Source organism: Lytechinus variegatus, chromosome 18 (assembly GCF_018143015.1).
Source record: "Lytechinus variegatus isolate NC3 chromosome 18, Lvar_3.0, whole genome shotgun sequence".
In the NCBI taxonomy this organism is placed as follows: domain Eukaryota; kingdom Metazoa; phylum Echinodermata; class Echinoidea; order Temnopleuroida; family Toxopneustidae; genus Lytechinus; species Lytechinus variegatus.
This window is the reverse complement of record NC_054757.1, coordinates 4,307,417-4,325,268: the sequence shown is the minus strand read 5'-3', so window position 1 is coordinate 4,325,268 and position 17,852 is coordinate 4,307,417. Positions and strand designations below refer to the sequence as shown.

General features: G+C 37.4%; 2 protein-coding genes across 35 annotated transcripts in view; one reads left to right on the top strand and one right to left on the bottom strand.

The window, feature by feature from the left end:
• LOC121405605 (Golgi-specific brefeldin A-resistance guanine nucleotide exchange factor 1-like) overlaps positions 1-5,565 on the top strand; it is a 51,684-nt gene extending 46,119 nt beyond the window's left edge. The window contains exons 32-37 of the mRNA XM_041596537.1: positions 271-418; positions 1,389-1,615; positions 3,034-3,147; positions 3,657-3,831; positions 4,441-4,551; positions 5,105-5,565. Of these exons, the coding sequence (XP_041452471.1) occupies positions 271-418; positions 1,389-1,615; positions 3,034-3,147; positions 3,657-3,831; positions 4,441-4,551; positions 5,105-5,445 (1,116 nt within the window). The 3' untranslated portion in view covers positions 5,446-5,565. The remainder of the gene's footprint in view (positions 1-270; positions 419-1,388; positions 1,616-3,033; positions 3,148-3,656; positions 3,832-4,440; positions 4,552-5,104) is intronic.
• Positions 5,566-12,288: 6,723 nt separating this feature from the next.
• The window catches only part of LOC121431651 (phosphoinositide 3-kinase adapter protein 1-like), a 127,610-nt gene continuing 122,046 nt past the window's right edge, over positions 12,289-17,852 (bottom strand). For 31 of the 34 annotated variants that reach the window (XM_041629255.1, XM_041629261.1, XM_041629256.1 and 28 more), the window contains one exon: positions 12,289-16,028. In XM_041629255.1, coding sequence (XP_041485189.1) covers positions 15,866-16,028 — 163 coding nt within the window. In that variant the 3' untranslated portion in view covers positions 12,289-15,865. Of the gene's footprint in view, positions 16,032-17,852 lie in introns of all 34 variants that reach the window. The other 3 variants (XM_041629265.1, XM_041629286.1, XM_041629287.1) reach the window with 3 other exon arrangements.

Genomic DNA, 17,852 nt, shown 5'->3' with positions numbered 1-17,852 from the left:
TAATAGTCGTTACACATTTCATTGCAATGCATATTCATGGTCTTCCCAATCTTATATTTATATACAATTAGAGTCGCACTTATTTACAGGAAATACACCATTTCCATTATTGGAAATGGATTGAAACTTTTCAGTAAGTATTACCCAGATCATATTTTGAATTGATTGCATGAAGGATAAACAAAATGCTGCATGAAGGTTATGTTCCCTCTCTCACATATAAACTGGTTCATTGATTGTAGGATTTCTTCACATTTTTTCTTATCCCAGCTTCTGGATCTGATGCACACCCTCCACACGAGGGCAGCCTCCATCTTCAGTTCATGGGCAGAGGAGGAGCAGCGGGAGGGCCAGCAGGTGACCATAGACGCCGGTGCCAGTGCATTGTGGGTCAAGTGTTGGTGCCCTCTCTTACAAGGTAATTGTTTTACTACTGTTCGTCCAGTCTAGTGAAACCTGCCTGTAAAAAAACACTCAAGGTAGACAAGAAAAGTGGTCTTTATTTCGCGCCAGTCTGCCTACGCGCCCTTTGTTATATCCTTTTGTTGTGTTCGCTTCTATTCATTTGTGCATCATTACTCAACAGAGTGCACAACAAAAAGCTTTAGTATTGCACTTCTTTGGCTGCATTTAAATTTTGTACCACTGAACGACTACTTGGTCTTTATGAGGGTAAAAGCTTTCAAGGAAACCAAAGTTTGTGGTCTTGATACACAGGATGCTCACGCAGGTTTGACTTAACAAATGTTACTAGGTTTTAAACCCAGATTGGTCTCTGATTATGGGGCTGGCCAGATTTTACCTCACAGATATTGTTTGCCCATCCCTCTCTATCCATCCGACCCTTGTACTCTCATCACTTGAGAAAAAGTTTTTAATTTATTTTACTGCCATCATCCTTGCGTCTTTCGCCACCCTCTCTTCCTTCGACCGTCCACCTGAATCTCGTAATCTATCGTGATTAATGACATCGGCTTATTTCTGAGATATTTCAGTGCCTCAAGATCAAGATACATTGCATACCTCTATTAATTTTCCTCAAAGAAATGATAATGTGAACATGCGATATTTTGTATTGAACTTGATACATTGTCTCTACGCACTGCATATGATTAATGATCTAGGTAAGTCACTCCCACCCCATCCCACACCATATTCAATCGCCAGGCATCGTCCGTCTGTGCTGCGACACCAGGTCGGGTCCGGACGCAGGGACTAACCTACCTACAGATCACCCCCTTCCAGTCTGACCATCCACCCGAATTTAGGCATTTCTATTCCTGTTGTTTCCAAGTCCTTGCTGTGATTTTGTTGCTACCTAAGACAAAATCATGATATATACATGTACCTCTGTTAATCTACAATCCTCAATCCTATTCTACCACCAGGCATTGCCCGTCTGTGCTGCGACACCAGGCGTCAGGTCCGGATGCAGGCGCTGACCTACCTTCAGAGGGCGCTATTGGTCCACGACCTCCAGACCTTGTCCGCGGTGGAGTGGGAATCCTGCTTCAACAAGGTTCTCTTTCCCCTGCTGTCTCTGCTCCTGGAGGACACCCATGATCCCGTGGGCATGGAGGAGACCAGGATGCGGGCGGCCACTCTGCTCTGCAAGGTAAGCTTTTTGGCGGGAACTCTCGAATGTGGCGCAGATTTCGGTCCCATGATATTTGTTCGGGCAATAACATCCCCTTCTGAAAATTGCACATTAAATGAATCATGAACCCTGACTCTTATCCATATTTTGATCCTTGAGGTATTCAGAGTGACGAGTCCTACAGAAACACTATCCTTACATTGTTTTGCTTGTTCCCATATGCTTTTTGGTCAGAACTCTCAAAGGTGGTGTGGATTGGGCAGTTGTCTCCCTCTCTGAACTTTGCACATTATGTTGAATCTAAACCCTAAACATCTTTCTTTTCTTATCTGCAAAATATTGTGAGTCACAAGTCCTACTGTTCCCAAATCCTACTAAATTTTAAAGTTTAAGAAAAATCATCTCATTTTCAAGTGATACAAAATATTTCCATGGATTTAATTGTAATATGTATAAAAATTATTTTGAATAACAAACTTCATTCTTGACCTTTCAGTTTTCATTGCTCATTTGGTAACTGTTTTATCCTAAAATGAACATGGATCATATCCCCAAATCTGTGTTTTTCCCATATTTATCTTGTAAATTTTGACTATATTTATCTTTCTGAGTGGTGTAATGCCCCCATTATGCCTATGATAATTATATAATATTGACTGGCCTTGAGGGGAACATCAAATATGGGAACAATAAATATCAATTATCTATAATGCGTTGGTTAATAAACTGGTTCCAGCTCTAACCACTGGACCACACGGGTCGTGTGGTCCAGTGGTTAGAGCATTGGACTCATAATCGCAAGGTTGTGAGTTCGAATCCCAACTCTGCCATTGTCTCCACTTTGATAAAAAGGCCCGAGAGTGATATCTGTTGTCTATAACGTCAGCCACTATGACTGATTAACATAGATGTTAAATGTTTCATTGGTAATTGTTTATATACCAGCTTGGCGTTTACCAGCAAAATGCTGTCCTGCCGAGTTCCTACGGGAGTTACCACAAACAGAAACAGAAACAGATTTCTGAAACACTGAAATTAGCGATCAAAATCGGCTCCTACTGAGCAAGCGCACGAGCAGAAATATTACCCTCTTATTTTTGTACAGGATTCCTATGGGCAAAGCCCGTGGAGGGCAACATGGTAAAATGTTTACCTTGTTGGTCTCGGATTGAAAGAAGCGAGCGAAATAAGCGAAAGACGGCTTTTCTTAATCTCCTAAAATGCCTCGTATAGGTATTAATTCTTAGTGGTATGATGGTACACACAAATTCCATAAGTGACATCTTTGATGTCTAGATGTCCTCTTAGTCAAGCTCAGCAATTCTTGTGTAACCTCAAAGATTGCAATTATAACAATAGAAGCTGAAACAGAGATTTTGATTTTGAATCCTGGCCAAGCTTGACTAACTGCCTTTGTACTTCTTGTGTTGTTACAGGTATTCCTCCAGCACCTGACCCCATTGCTCTCCCTATCTACCTTCACTGCTCTGTGGTTGACCATACTGGATTTCATGGACAAATACATGCATTCTGACAAGAGTGAACTCCTGGTAAGTATAGCATCGCATTCTTTAAGATAGAAATTACAATGATAATAGAGGTCCGAAGTGATGACGTCAGAAAAAACTGTTTTAGCATTTCAGCATTTTTTATACCATATTTTGGTAGAGCTTGATGAAAAACCCTCACTACCAAAATTTGGTAGGAATCTGTCCACGGGGGCCTTAGATATGACCTCATGAATACATAATTAGCTCCATTGAAGTCAGTATAATATTGGCCTGGTTCTATATGTAAGGATTGATGCTCTGCAAAAAAAAGACAATAGGCTGTTGCTGGATACAAACTGATGACCAGGCTCAAGTCAAAACAAAAGAGATGCACTACAAATTTAGTTTCCATAATCAGTGCAATGTTTGATTTCGAGAATAGACTCAAGTTATCCCTTTTAGCATAATTTACAAGGCATTTTTATATTTTGTGTAGTTTCAGAAATTTTGAATTGGAATTTAGTCTGTTTGATCCTCATAGAATCTCTTCAAATTCTATATCCGTGCAGTATGAAGCCATTCCGGAGTCTCTCAAGAACATGTTGCTTGTGATGGACACTGCCGGAGTGTTCGGATATCCTGAGCCAGGTTCACAAACCCATCAACTGTGGATCAATACTTGGGAGAGGATCGATTGCTTCTTACCGGGCCTAAGGAATCAGGTCTTCACTCCACAAGAAGCTGGTAAGTCCCATCAGATAAGAAATTCTTTAGGGTTCGGGTATCGGGAGTAAGGTAAAGAATCAATAGGGGGCTTTAGGAATCGGGTCTTTACCCCACAAGAATTTTTACAGAAAAACCCCAATTTGTTCACCTTTAGAAAGGTTACTGTGGATCGTGAATCCTGCCTGGCTTCAGGAATCTGTGCCAGCCGCACAGAAACGTTGTTAGCCTATAGCGGAGCGCTAACAGTAAGCATAGTCACATCTTTCGGATTGTGAAGTCAAAACATTTATTTCGGTGTAAGGGTAATGTTCTGTTGTAACATTAGGCATCGCTGACACATTGTAGGTTGTAACAGGACCTCTGTTAGCACATTGTTGGCGCTAACAATGTTTCAGTGTGGTCAATAACTGGTCTTTACTACCCCAGAAGAAGCTGAAAGTTCGAACAGATCAATCTTTAGGGGTCAATGATTTAAAAAATAAAAACATTTTTCGGGCAAGTATATTCAAATTATTAAAAAATTTACTTGCCCGACAGGGCAAATGCTTTGAAAAAGTTATATAGCACCCTTGATCCACATGTCCTCACATGATCATGCTTATCAATACATTTCTATTTTTTGTTCAGCTCCCGTTTCCAAGCCCAAATCCGAAGCCAATGTTCCAAAGGCTGATGTGATTCCTAGAGATGGAGCCGTCAGTCCTGTACAGAATGGACCTTCTCAAGCAACCCCGAACAGTAAGAATCACTAGGAAATCGTAGCTTGAACACCGACTTGTGCATGCATTGAAACGTATGGACAGAAGACCTTCCATAAGTTGAATAATCAACAGAATACGCAAAACATGTCTTGAATTTTGTCCATGTTGAACAGATCTCTGTGGTCGTGAAGGATTTAACTTGGGAAGAAGTAGAGCAATATTGGTTTTAGGAACTGATTCACTAGGGTACATGGGGACAAGTGCAATCAGGAAAATTCATATACTCTCTGATAGGCATCAAGCACAGCCATTAGGCTTAAAAAAAGTTTCCATTAACCGCATCAACCCAAGTAAAACCTACCAAACTTTTAAAATTTGTTGTAAGGCCTGTTAAGTTGGGATTGAAATTATGCTGCGATGAAGTTCGAGCCATGAAATTGGTTTTAACAATGATGTCACCATCGCTGACACTATGCCAGCTGTGAAATGAAATTTAACAGTCACCAGTGTAATTGACAACCTATGCCTGATCTTATGTACAATTTTGTCAAGCTTTATCTTTATATATGGTTTTCCTCTTCCTCTTTTAGACGCAGAGATGCCAGCCAATGCCCAGCAGCCGTCTCCTCGCTCCGGAACCCCTTCCCCCTCCCCGGTCACCCAGCCAACCGATGCCCCAACGCCGCCATCGGCCACCAGCCCTTCACCACCAGCACCGGCGCCACAGCCAACCTCCACCCCGCCCACTGGCCCAGACACAGTGCAATCCAACATCATCCTGCAGCCGCCCCTTCCGCACCTGATGCCCCCAGGGACGGGCAAGGAGCTCGGAGGGACCATTCCCATACTGCTGGACCCCAGTGTGCTTCAGGGGTCGGCGGTGCCGTTCATCGCGGTGTCACAGTCGCAGACCGCTACCACAGGAAGTTAACCATGGAGGGTAACCGAAGCCGCAATGAGATTTTATAGACCAGAGCCCCGTCTTACAAAGAGTTATGATTGATCTGATCAATCGCAACTATGGAAAGCCAGCAAAGTCAAAATATAAAATGCATGTTTGTTAAAAAATACTTCTAGGTATGAATGTATATCCATAAATTTATTCGTTTCTTGACAATTTGGTGTATCCTCCTTTGTTACAAAGGACATTTTGCAAATTTTCTGTAGAAAAAATTATGACACTGATGGATTTCCATAGAGTGACGATTGATTGGATCAATCGTAACTCTTTGTAAGACGGGGACCAGAGTAGTTTAGTAACGGTCATTGTAGTCATTTCTTTAAGATGCAGGGTAGTGTTTCAAAAATCATTTACAGCCACTCCACACCTTTCTTGAATATCCCATGGAAACCTTGAATGTGATTGGCTGCTGAGCCCTGTTACCGTAATGACGTCATTGATAAGCCAATCTTTCGCAAGAAAGGGTCACCAGGGGCTCGTTTCATGTATGCTTTTCACACTGTACTTTTTGTCCTAAATTGGTGGGGCTAAGGGGGGTCTTAGCCCAATTTCCCGGGGTTAAGCTTAGCCCACTTCGTTTTCACACTACGTTTTAGCAAAGTGGGCTAGCACCGTAAATAGTACGGTACTATCTGGCCCTGCAAAAAGGCAGGGTTAGCCGGCTTATTGTGGTGCTAGCACCACAATTGCGGTGCTAAGAGATGCAGTGTGAAAACGAAACAGGGCTAAGGAAAGTGGGGCTAAGCACTAACCAATCACACGTTAATCACGCTCTGTATGGTGAAATCAGTATTCATGAGCAGAGGGATAGTCCGGGGTTAAGGCATTAACCACGGTTGAGCAGATAGTATGGGGTTAAGAAAGACAGTGTGAATCGAAAAAAAGATAGTATGCGGTTAAGGATAGTCCAGTTTAAGGATAGTATGTGAAAAGCATAATAAAGGACTTGCAACTTGTAACTTTGTCATTATGACAACTACCATGACAACGGGCTCAGCAGCCAAGCAGAATCAAGGTTACCATGGTAGTTGCCATAATGGCAAAGTTACAAGTCCTTTATGAAACACCACCCTTGATCATTCTATTTGGTTGGGGAGTTCACCTATCATTGTGATGTGGTTACAGTAACACAAAACTTAGCATTGATTCCATTGACTACAATGTACAATCATGAAGATCAAGCGTACGATTAATCGCTGACCTTTGTGTTACGGGACCCAGACCACACTGGGATATGAAAAATGCAATAAATTCTACATGATAGTGACAAGATCTATGCTTGTTTCAGAAATTAGACTACACAAGTGGAAATGTTTACTTGATTTTGTCTTGGCATCCATCAAGCAATTACTGAATCGTGACTTTGGCATAGGTCAAACCAGATTTAGAAAAGATGTTGGGCAATTACATTTTTGTGAGTCCAGCCCCCCCCCCCCCTTACAAACAAGTCCAAAGTTATAATTTTGGGATAGAAAGTTCTACATTCAGTGGATGTGGGAAGGGGGTCAGACTACTTATGGACTTTGATTTTATGTACACCCGAATATGTCTATTGTACAATGTACTGTAAAGGGTTTTTCAAGAAAATATGATTAAGAACAGTTTCTTGTAAAACCCTATGCACTGTGATGTAATGTAGAGAAAAATCAATAATGTATATGACAGAGGGAATATTTTTGAGTAGTTGAGTATATGTATCATAATATATTTCCACAGTGAGAAGTTATGCACGATTTCTGACTCGGAAGTGGATGTAAAAGGCATTGAAATTTTTAAGGTTAAAGTACTGCTTACTTTGAGTATTATTAATGATGTACATGTAAAAAAGGTCAGCTGTAGATGATGAAATCTGGCATTGGTTGTTTTGAATACGTTCATTGAACAAAAAGCTTGCTCTCCAAAGTTGAACCAAGTATTGAGAAGGGGGGGGGGATAAATCACTATAATTTTCAATATTTTAGAATATTTCTCACCTTTTTACAGGGGAACAACTATTGGAATATGAAGTTTGTGTTTCTGTGCAATTGTGAAAAAAAGTGCTTATAGGACATATTTTGTTAAGCACTTGCCAGCCAGTGTTGAATTTGTATGAAGTAGGCATTATTTTTTACAGGGGAGATGGTCTTGTAGTATGATGCAACATGCTCTCATGAAAAAAAAATGCTTGGAAATCTCCTTTTTGAATCGCTGTAATGCTCAATTTCCCAGGTATATTTTCTATATCGAAAAATTGTAAGGGTGATTATCCATGTATGTTTGATTTCCTATTTTATGTGAAAGATACTTTGAATGTGTGTGATTATTATTTGAATTAGATTGACTTAAATTGTTCATCTTTACAAACGGTCAAGAATTGGAACATCCTGAATAAATAAATTGCTCTTTAAATTTTACGGGAGAAAAAAAGAAAAAATTGTAATCAGACTTCAATGTTTTATATTATTTTACCAGTACATACATGACAGGCCAATTCCCATACGTTCTATATGTTTAGTTAGGTAGAGGATATGAAATGTGTATATCAGACGTATGTATAAAATTATATATTACATAGTGTATAAATCTGGATATTAAAGAGCAAATATGAATTGTTTAGAGAAGGTATTATCTTGTTTTTGGATTCTTTCTTTAACTGTACATACTAGAGATGTCTAACATGGAATATTAATCAGATAAGAAAATGTGAAACAGCTAAAGGTCTGGTCACATCGCCCGAGCATTGTTGGAGCGGTCAGAAATTTTTTTAATAATAATGCTTAGCGCAACTTTTATATGGATATATTCAGCTGCGCTTGTTCAGAGCTCTTTTTACTTATTTTGGTCTACATAGCATACACAGTTTGGGGGCAGCAAGTGCAAGATCACCGAGTGTGACTTTTGTTTTGTGAAATGGTATCTGAAACCATAATCTATCCGTGTGAGTTTTAGTAATTCTGTAATGTAAGGCTTGACCGATTAATGATTTATATACAATTAACAGAATTTTTCCGACTTCCCCCTTTTGTGAGCGAAATTTGACCCTCTTTGCTCAGTTGAACACTGAATTTACTAATGTACAAATGATATTAATGTTCTGTAAGGGTTGGTAAAGAAAGGTTGGGCCTTGTTGATGAAGTTTAACCCTAAATAGACTGGGCTATTTCAACGCCTAAGAAGACTGGGGGGAGGGGCTGATTCAGCCCCCCCTTATGATCTTGGCCGTTGATCGCGCGATTGCGACGAAAATTGGCGCACGCGTTACCCATGGCATTATCTACAAAACTATAACATCAAATTCTGCAAAAAATCTCATTAATTTATGTGTAAAATAATAAGTTTGCTCTAATTAATGAAATAATACCCCTGAAATGCTAATTTTTGTTTCACATACTCTAGATAGGCATCTGATCAAATTGGTAAAATCATTTCAAAATCACATTTATTTTCTAATTTCTTATGTATTTCTTTGTTTTTCGACTTTTTGTTTTTTCAATGGAAATTGTCGGGGACTTTAATTTTGACCATAAACAAGATGAAATTAATTGATTTTAAGCAGTAAAGGGAAAAATAATGATTCATTTATGAATATTGGCTAAGAACACTATTTGCATTGGATTTGTACACAAATTCATGTTTTTGAGTAATTTTGGGTCTGCATGCACTGACGAAATGTTGCGTAATTTTGGAACCGCGTACCTGGGGGTCACAATTTTGGTCTCCGTTGCGCGAGACTTGAAAGTAAAAAGTCAGCTAGCGACGCGGTCAAAAAAATTTCGCGCGGTGGATTTATCACGAAAAATGTCGAGGGGGGGATTCAGCCCCCTGTCACAATGCGACTGTAAGTCTATTCAGTGTTAACCCCTAGTAACCATTCAGCTTGTATATAATAAAAGGAATTTGGGTGGTTGACTCTTGTCATAGTCCCAGAGTCAATCAACTGTATCTTTAAGTAAGTGATCAAACCCGCTAGGGTGTAAGGATTAGAATTTTACTAAGTTCAATGGGGCTCTAAAATTCTATAGATGTTTGTTTTTATGTATGAGAGGAAAAGACTGTTGAGAATGTTTGAGATGGGAGTTTTGAATAGGTGAAATTAAAGCTTGGATAGTTAAGTAGTTTTAATTGGATATGTTCAGCGTGGAAGAGTAAAGCAGAGGAATATTGAGAATGTTAATGACTTTGTCTTTGTGAGAGTCAAGATGGAGTGGTGTTTGAGTAAAAGCAAATCAGAAATCGTTTGATTCTCGGGAGAGGAAGACCCTTCCACATTTGGTCTTAACTCGGAGTGTGAGGGTGTGGTTCTCGTAGGCCATTACTTTGGGTGTATGTTGCAGGCTGTGTAGTGCAGGCACAGCGGAGTCTTAATCCCCATCATTGGCAGGCTGGATCCAGGCAGCACAGGCCAGGTAAAGCCACCACATCTGCCCTCATCTCACCAGGCACGACTGTTCCAAAGAACTGGACGAGCTGGGCTCGTACTTCATACTTCATCCTCGAACTCAGAGTTCGTGACTTGTGATTCATCGTAGCAATCTTGTGGCTCTCAGCCCTCATCATTTCGTCCGCGAATCTGGACTGGCTTTTCGTCGAGAGTTCGCTCGCTTTACTTCGCGTCGTCGAAGCCACCGCAGTTCGCTCTTAGACGACTATATTCATCGGACCAACGATAGTCATTGACGATGTCGAAGGGGTCCTTATTCTGAACTATATAAATTATAACCAGATTAGATATACTACGGTCCAGTGTAGGTATTCATCCAAGTATAAACCCTCTTTTGATGAAACTTAATTGGTGGAATTAATAACCAAAAATATTGTCACGTTTGGATGCCAAATTATTAGGCCTTGATTAAATATAAATAAATCACTCTCATTAGATACATATTGCAACATATTCAGTATAGGTTAATTCATGCTGATGCTAACTGCTAAATACAGTTTGATGTTATGTTAATATGCATGTGATTCATGATTTAATTCTGATTGTTCAATTTCTTTAATTATATGTACATTTCTAGAGCTGGTCGCTCTGAATTATATTTATGTTACATATAGATATTGAATGATTGTGTGATTATTGCAAGTGGTAACTACTTTCGTTTCAAACAGAACCAAATCTATTACCAGACTGGGAATTTCAGTCCCAAGATCTGACACCCCCCCCAGTCTTTTTAGGGTTAAACCTGACAAAAAGTTCTTACATCATTATGAAGCATTGATATATATTACCTCAAACAACCTACTTTTGTCAGGGTGAACCTCCTTGTCCAGTTAATCAAGCATGATCTGCAGAAACCACAAATTACTAAATCATTTACAGTATTGAGCATTTCATATTTATTCATATCTGAGTTCTGCACGTTATCCATCCCGCCCTAATTAATATATTTACAAGCAATCATCTTGATTATTTATCCATATATTCACAAAATTGAAGTGAAAGACTCGTGTGGACAGGAGTCACATGACAGACACACAAATTTGTACAAGTAAATGAGACATTGATAAAAAAAAAAAAATGGAAGACCAAATACATTGGCAACTTTGGGGCCCCTTATCTCACGAAGAGTTGAGATTGATCCATTTGATTTTGAGGGATGGTCCAGGCTGAAAGTAGTATTTATAGTGTAAATAGTGTAGAATTCTCTGAGCCAAATGCTGAAAATTTCATCAAAATCGGATAACAGTTTTAAAGTTTAGCAATATTTTGTGAAAACATGACTAAGTGGGCTGATGATGTTACATCACCACTTGTTATTTTATTACATGTATATGAAATTTGGTTTATTTTTTCTCCAAGAACTAGAAAAATTTGATTGATTTAGTGCATAAGATATCTATTGCTGCAATTTCATTATAAGGGAGACATTTAAGTATGAAAAAAAAATGAGAAAATGGAAAGGGATGTGACATCAGCCCACCTAATGAATTTTTCAGCATTTTGCTCAATGTATTAAGATATGAATATTTTAAGCACGGATCATCCCTTTAAAACTATATTATGACAAATCAGTGTGTTCCTAAAGGGACAGTGAGTACAATTCACACAGAAAAATTTAAAACATTTATGGCCTTCCATAGTTTTAGTTGGATCAAACCCATCTATTAGTTGAAACAAGGCTTCTTCATCTAAAGGGGTAGTCCAGGCTGAAAATAAGATGATTTGAACAGATAAAGAAGAAAAATCAGACAAACACAACACTGAAAATTTTGACAAAATCTGACAAGGAATAACAAAGTTTATGGCAATTTTAAGATTTGTATAATTCCGGAGAAACAGTTCTAGGCATGCCTTCATGAATATTTAATGAGCAAAGTGAGGATGCCATATCCCTACTTGTTTTGTATCTTAATATGAAATTAGGTTTATTCAAATATTCTCCTTCAAGAACCCCCCCAAAAATTTGGAATGACAACTAATTTAGTGCATTAGATACATGTATTCATTGCTGATTATAAGAGAGACGTATCATTCACACATGAATGAAAAAATTATAACTAATGTAATAACATAAGAAAAAGGAAAGTGGGGATGTGACATCACAGCCATCCTAATGAATATTCATGCATATAACTGTTTTTAAAATTCAATAACTTCACTATTATACATCAAATTCTGATGTAATTTCAGCATTTTGCTCTGTGAATTTTCCTTTAAATATATGAATATTTTCTGCCTGGAGTACCCCTTCATAAAAGGATCAATAATTCCAAATGATTTCATATACAAAGAATCAGGACATTGGTGGATAAATCAACCATAGATAATATACATGTAAATCAATCAACCATTTTTTAGCCTAAACAAATATTTTTTTTTTTTCAAAGCTGCTGTTACCTTTGTAGCATATTTCACAGTAACATAATTGCTTGATCGTATTTGATTTTTCACCTTGAAGGCTTTTATCAGCACTATATAATCTTTTCATACTTTCATAGAATATCTATTTATGAAATGTACAACACCCACTGTACATTATCAGACAATATGAAACAATATGTTTTGTTTTAAATTTACAATAATCAGCACAAATATATATACTCCATCAGACTACAGAGGACTTGGAACTAAAGTCAGCTTGCATGGAATAAAATAACATACTTAATTTAATACTTTTAGGCTGCATTTGCCTACCTAAATGTACATATTAAAGGTAATTATGGTTTAAAGTTGAAGCACTCTTTTTACTACATTATTTTAAGTCAATATAAGTAATAACTGTTATATACCCAGGGTAGCCAAAGCTCAGCTGTTCCCTGCATAACATCTTATCATGAGGACTCGACTTGGAAATTTAACTGTCTTTTGACAGATTCTTACTTTTATCAAATTATAAGGCTACACAATTGATTGTTAAAGCGATTGCCTACTTTTGCACTGGATGGGAATGATTAAATAACCTAGAAAGATTTCTTGTAAAAACATATACCTTCAAAGATAAAAAGGCTATAAAGGTACAGTATTTTTATTTGCTTTGCACCTTTTAAATGAAAGCCCTTAAAGATTTTAAGAAAAAAATACAATTTTCATGTAAAAGCACAATAGTATCCATGAAAAAAAAAAGGAAAAAAAATGTTGTATAGGTAAAAGAGCCAGTAATATTGCCTAGTGGTAGATTTGCTGTACTTATTTAAGCCATGCATTTAGAGGTTCAAATCCCCTAGTTCCTACAAAACATGAATTATTTTTCAGTTTGAACGCGAGTGATCATTATTACAGTGAGCAAGCCAAATTATTTACGGTCAATTTTATAATTCTTAAAAACCCTACATCATTCCAATGGTTTAAGCTTGCTAACATCTCAACATGAGTATATAAAAAATATACTTACATATTCTTCTTTTAAAAGGCGCAAATCTTTACCTTTGTCTGGACTCACATTTTGTATTTTCACCACTTGACTTTAATAATGATGAAAGCTTCATCCCCCAGCAAAATAATAATTCATCATAAATTCAAAACATTGCTTCAAGACTGCAATTATTTAATAAGCCTAGTATAAAAATATACGCCCTTTAGGCAACATTTCATATTTTGTGCTCCGTGCTTACATATAAATTTTATTCTGATCACTAGTCAATATAAATTATTAATGTGAGCAAATATATCTCTATAGAATCACTGTGAACTGGATGAGTATAAATTCTCAATGATTTTATCCACAATTTAAAAAAGTAGGACATTAGCATCCTCAATTTTGACTTGTACCAAAGTACAGCATGACTCCTATTAATATATCCAGATGTCTGTGGGCCTTTTCACATGTGAATCTTGAATCACCATTGTATTAATGATTGCAATTGGTCTTTAGAATCATCGGGCCTTTCACATGTTCACTCGAAAACTGTGATTTGAATTCGAATTCCCGAGCGAGGGCTGTATGTGTCCTTGGCGACTTGTCAATCAAAGCACTGCATGGCAATTGTATTATCTACAGAAGTGCTTGAAAGGGACACGTATGCTCCGCCCCCAAAAGATGTTTTGGAGTTCAAGCATTTCACACGTAAAATTTGTACCGTAATTTGAATGAAACTTAGCTGGAATTCATCTCCAGAGTAGAATTTGAATTTGTGATTAGCGTTAGTGATTCTATTTTGGTTTCACACGTGCTAAAAATTCGTCATAACCTTATTTTTCCCTGGAATCATCGTTCAAATTACGATTTTTTGTACTGTGTGAAAGGGTTGCATTAAAATCCATCGCAAAACACCTTTTCAATAATCAACATTAGAATTGTTTGATAAACTTTGTTTTAGTATCAATATTCAAGTTAATTTCATTAGAAATGGGTTTGCAAATATGTTTACTAACTCACATAGGATTATGACACCATTGGCGTCTGTATTCATTCATTGCAGGCTGTAGCCAAGCACTGCTTTAGCGCAAATCAAATTTTACATCACGGTAAAAAAATACCTCCTGATTCAAGTGTTAATACATATCACATAAATATGGTATCAGATTATTTGGGAGAAGGTACTCTTTCAGGTCATATATAATAATCATGTGTTCATAAAATATTTTTTTGTTAAATTGGGGATTTGTCAGGTGTCATTTTTTTTTTTACTCACATGATATATTATTTGTGTTATAAAATTGGTGCTCCACTTCTAATAATATAACTGGTCATTTAAACAACCGTATCCTGAGAATTTTGTGTTTAAAAAAAATGGCTAAACAGTTTGTCATTGCACTTTTAATGAATAATTTGACATTACATTAAATGAAAGATTCTTTCTTTCTTCTATTAATTGGAATATAAAGGATCTAAATTCATGTACTTTAAAAAAAAACATCAGTTTAGGTAAAATCATTATTCACAATCAAATGACATCTCAAACTTTAAATCAAGGATATGAAAGAGTTGGGGTTTCCCAATTAAAAGTCACAAAAAATCTCTTATTTCATAAAAAAGATAATAAGAATATCAAAAGCTACATGTATGTTTAATTAATGGTAATTAAGTGCTTGCAATTATTTCTTTATAATTAAAAAAAACCCTAGTGAAAAAACTTGAAAGTCTTTCTCACTTAATCAGGAGAAAGAAAAGAACGAGGACAACATACCAAATAACTTTATATTCACTCATTCTGGAATGATCATTATCAGAGTTGTATCCCCATACATATAAATCAGATATTAAAATATAGAATCATACCCAAAATGTTAACATTCTTAAACAATGAAATATAGTTTAAATACATCCTTAATGTCTGCAGATTATGAACTGACACAAGACATGATGTAAGGAACATTTATCAATTGCAAATTACATTCAATTATAAATCAGACAATCTTTGTGGCAATAATACAAGGGCAAGAGTTGATTGAAGAATAAAAAAAAAACTTTTTGAAATTGAACACTCGTGAGCCATCACTAAAATTTTTTAATAAGCTTTAGCGTGCTTCTGTTTTAATAGCTTTTGAAAGGTTACAATTTTTATATTTGAGGTTACATCATCTAATTTCTTGTAAAAAAAGTTCTATTTTTATATGTGAATTCATACAGACCAAAGTCGACTTGTAGTTAACAGGTTCATCTTTCAACACAGTTTTAAAATACTATACAAAGACAAGAAAATGGGCACTTGATTCAGTTAAAAAAATATGGGCTTGATTCACTAACAGCTGTAATCAATTTCAAATGGGATCAAATAAATCTAATGACATTCAAATGGTGAACAGCTTTAAAACATTACTTTAAAAAAGAACAGTGAGTCGGTTTTCGGGAAGATATATTTTTAAGGAACAAAAGTGCATATACACAGCGTATTAGGAAATATGAAATTCATATAGTTCTGGGATATTGGAAAACTTGTGTTGTACAACATATGCCTCTGCAAATCCCAGTTATGATTCGTCGCACGGTTTAACGTCAATTGCAAGAAGATGGGAAGAACTGGCACTTGACTATCTTGGCCGAGGGCCTCTGGGTCTTGGTATGGGCCGCTTGGGTTTTCCAGAGGCGTCTCGATCGCTGGGGGAAACGGGTTCTGCCCCGTCTTTGGCAGGCACCGAAGGGTCGCTCTGTCGGCGAGGGATGTCACCCAGGTTGCTGCGGGAGTTTTCATTGCTACTGTAGAGGGAGGAAGACACAAGGAACGTACGAAGAATTAATTTAAGTATCGCTAACGGTTCCACGACAGTTGCTTCGGCGACAATTGCTCCGATGGTAAATCTACACGTTAATTAAGCCAAACATAAAACCTAACCTCCAAAACTAAATAAACGCTAATCCTAATCTTTACATTCTTCTGAACCCCCAAAATGTCACAATCCTATCTCTAACCCTCTGCCCTCAGAGCTATTCAGACTGGAGCACCTCGGTAACAACAATGGCACATTAATTGATTCACTCTTATATCCAGGAGGTGAAATAGTGCAGTTACATTAGTAGAGTGTAATGGGATCAGAATGTTCCAAGCAAACGAAGCTAGGGGCGGGGTGGTCGAAACATTGTTAATTCACAAGCTTTGTTTGGTCAGACCGTTGCGGCACTACTTGTAGCGCGATTGTTCTATAATCTAGCCACTCTGACTGAAACTAGGTGGGTGTTTCATAAAGCTGTTCGTAAGTTAAGAGCGACTTTAAGAACGACTGGTGATCCTTTCTTGTGGTAAATTTTATTCACCATTAATGTTTGTTAGTGATTTTTTAGCGTGTAAGAAAGGTTCACCAGTCGTTCTTAAAGTCACTCTTAACTTACGAACAGCTTTATGAAACGGCCCCCTGGTCAATGTGCTAGTGCCACTCGGTATCCGGGCAAGTTCTTCCTACCGGGTACTCATTTGCTACACATGGGTTGTGAGTGGCAAATGTAAACAAACGCCTTGCCAAAGGACGTGAGTGCTGCGGTGGGATTTGAACCCCGGACCTTGTGGTTCATAGTCAAGAGACTCATCCACTCACAACGACTACCCAGTACAATGACATAACATCAGATTAAGAACAACAACACAAACCTCGGGGTAAAAATACTAACATTATTATGAAATCATAATTATTCATACAGTAATGATTCATCATTACTGAAAAATAAAAATTAGTGCATTTGTTTGTTTATACAGTAATTGCTTGTTTACAGTGTTTGTTCTGAATAAATAACTGATGAATGAACGCATGAAAAATGAAATTAGGCGTATTTAGACCAAATAAGTGTGGCATTGGATAAATAATGAAGCATTTCTGTTATCTAGTTAATCAATGATGCAGCTAAGCTTCATTTGGCCGTTCTATATGCTATGATTTTTATAAAATTAGTATAATAAAAATAATTCAAACATGCATGTGAGTACGAGATGGGGGAAAAGTAACAAATTTCAGAGGGAGCAAGTCAAGGCTATTTGAAAGACAATCAAATAAGAAACAGGGAAATATATCTTATTCATTTTCATGTAGGATTATGAAAGACATGGGGAGAGCTTCATGAAAGGACTTGTCAGATGTTTTTTTTTTTAATCCCATAAAGTCTGTTTTATCTTTCATACCATGGTCACATTTGTTCTACGGCGGCCGTACGGCGAGTCAAAAACAGCCGTTTTAACATTTTTTGTACCAGCTAAATATAGGTGGTTTGAATAAAACGGCTGTTTTCGACTCGCCGTACGGCCGCCGTAGAGCAAATGTGACCATGGTATAAGTACCACACTATTAGTGGGACACCTGTGTTTCTCGGCCAATCAAAATGAAGGAAAGTTGTTGGATCTTACAACTCGTCAGACAGGACATGTCGATAAAATTGTGTTGAAAGTGGGGTGGGGGGGGGGTAAGGGGGAGATGTAAGGCAGGGGGGGGTAAAACAGGAGATGAAGGAACACCAGTAGAGTCAGAGAGAGGCGCATCCAAAGGAAGAAGAAACCATTCATGCATGCAAATGAATCATCTATGGAGAGATATT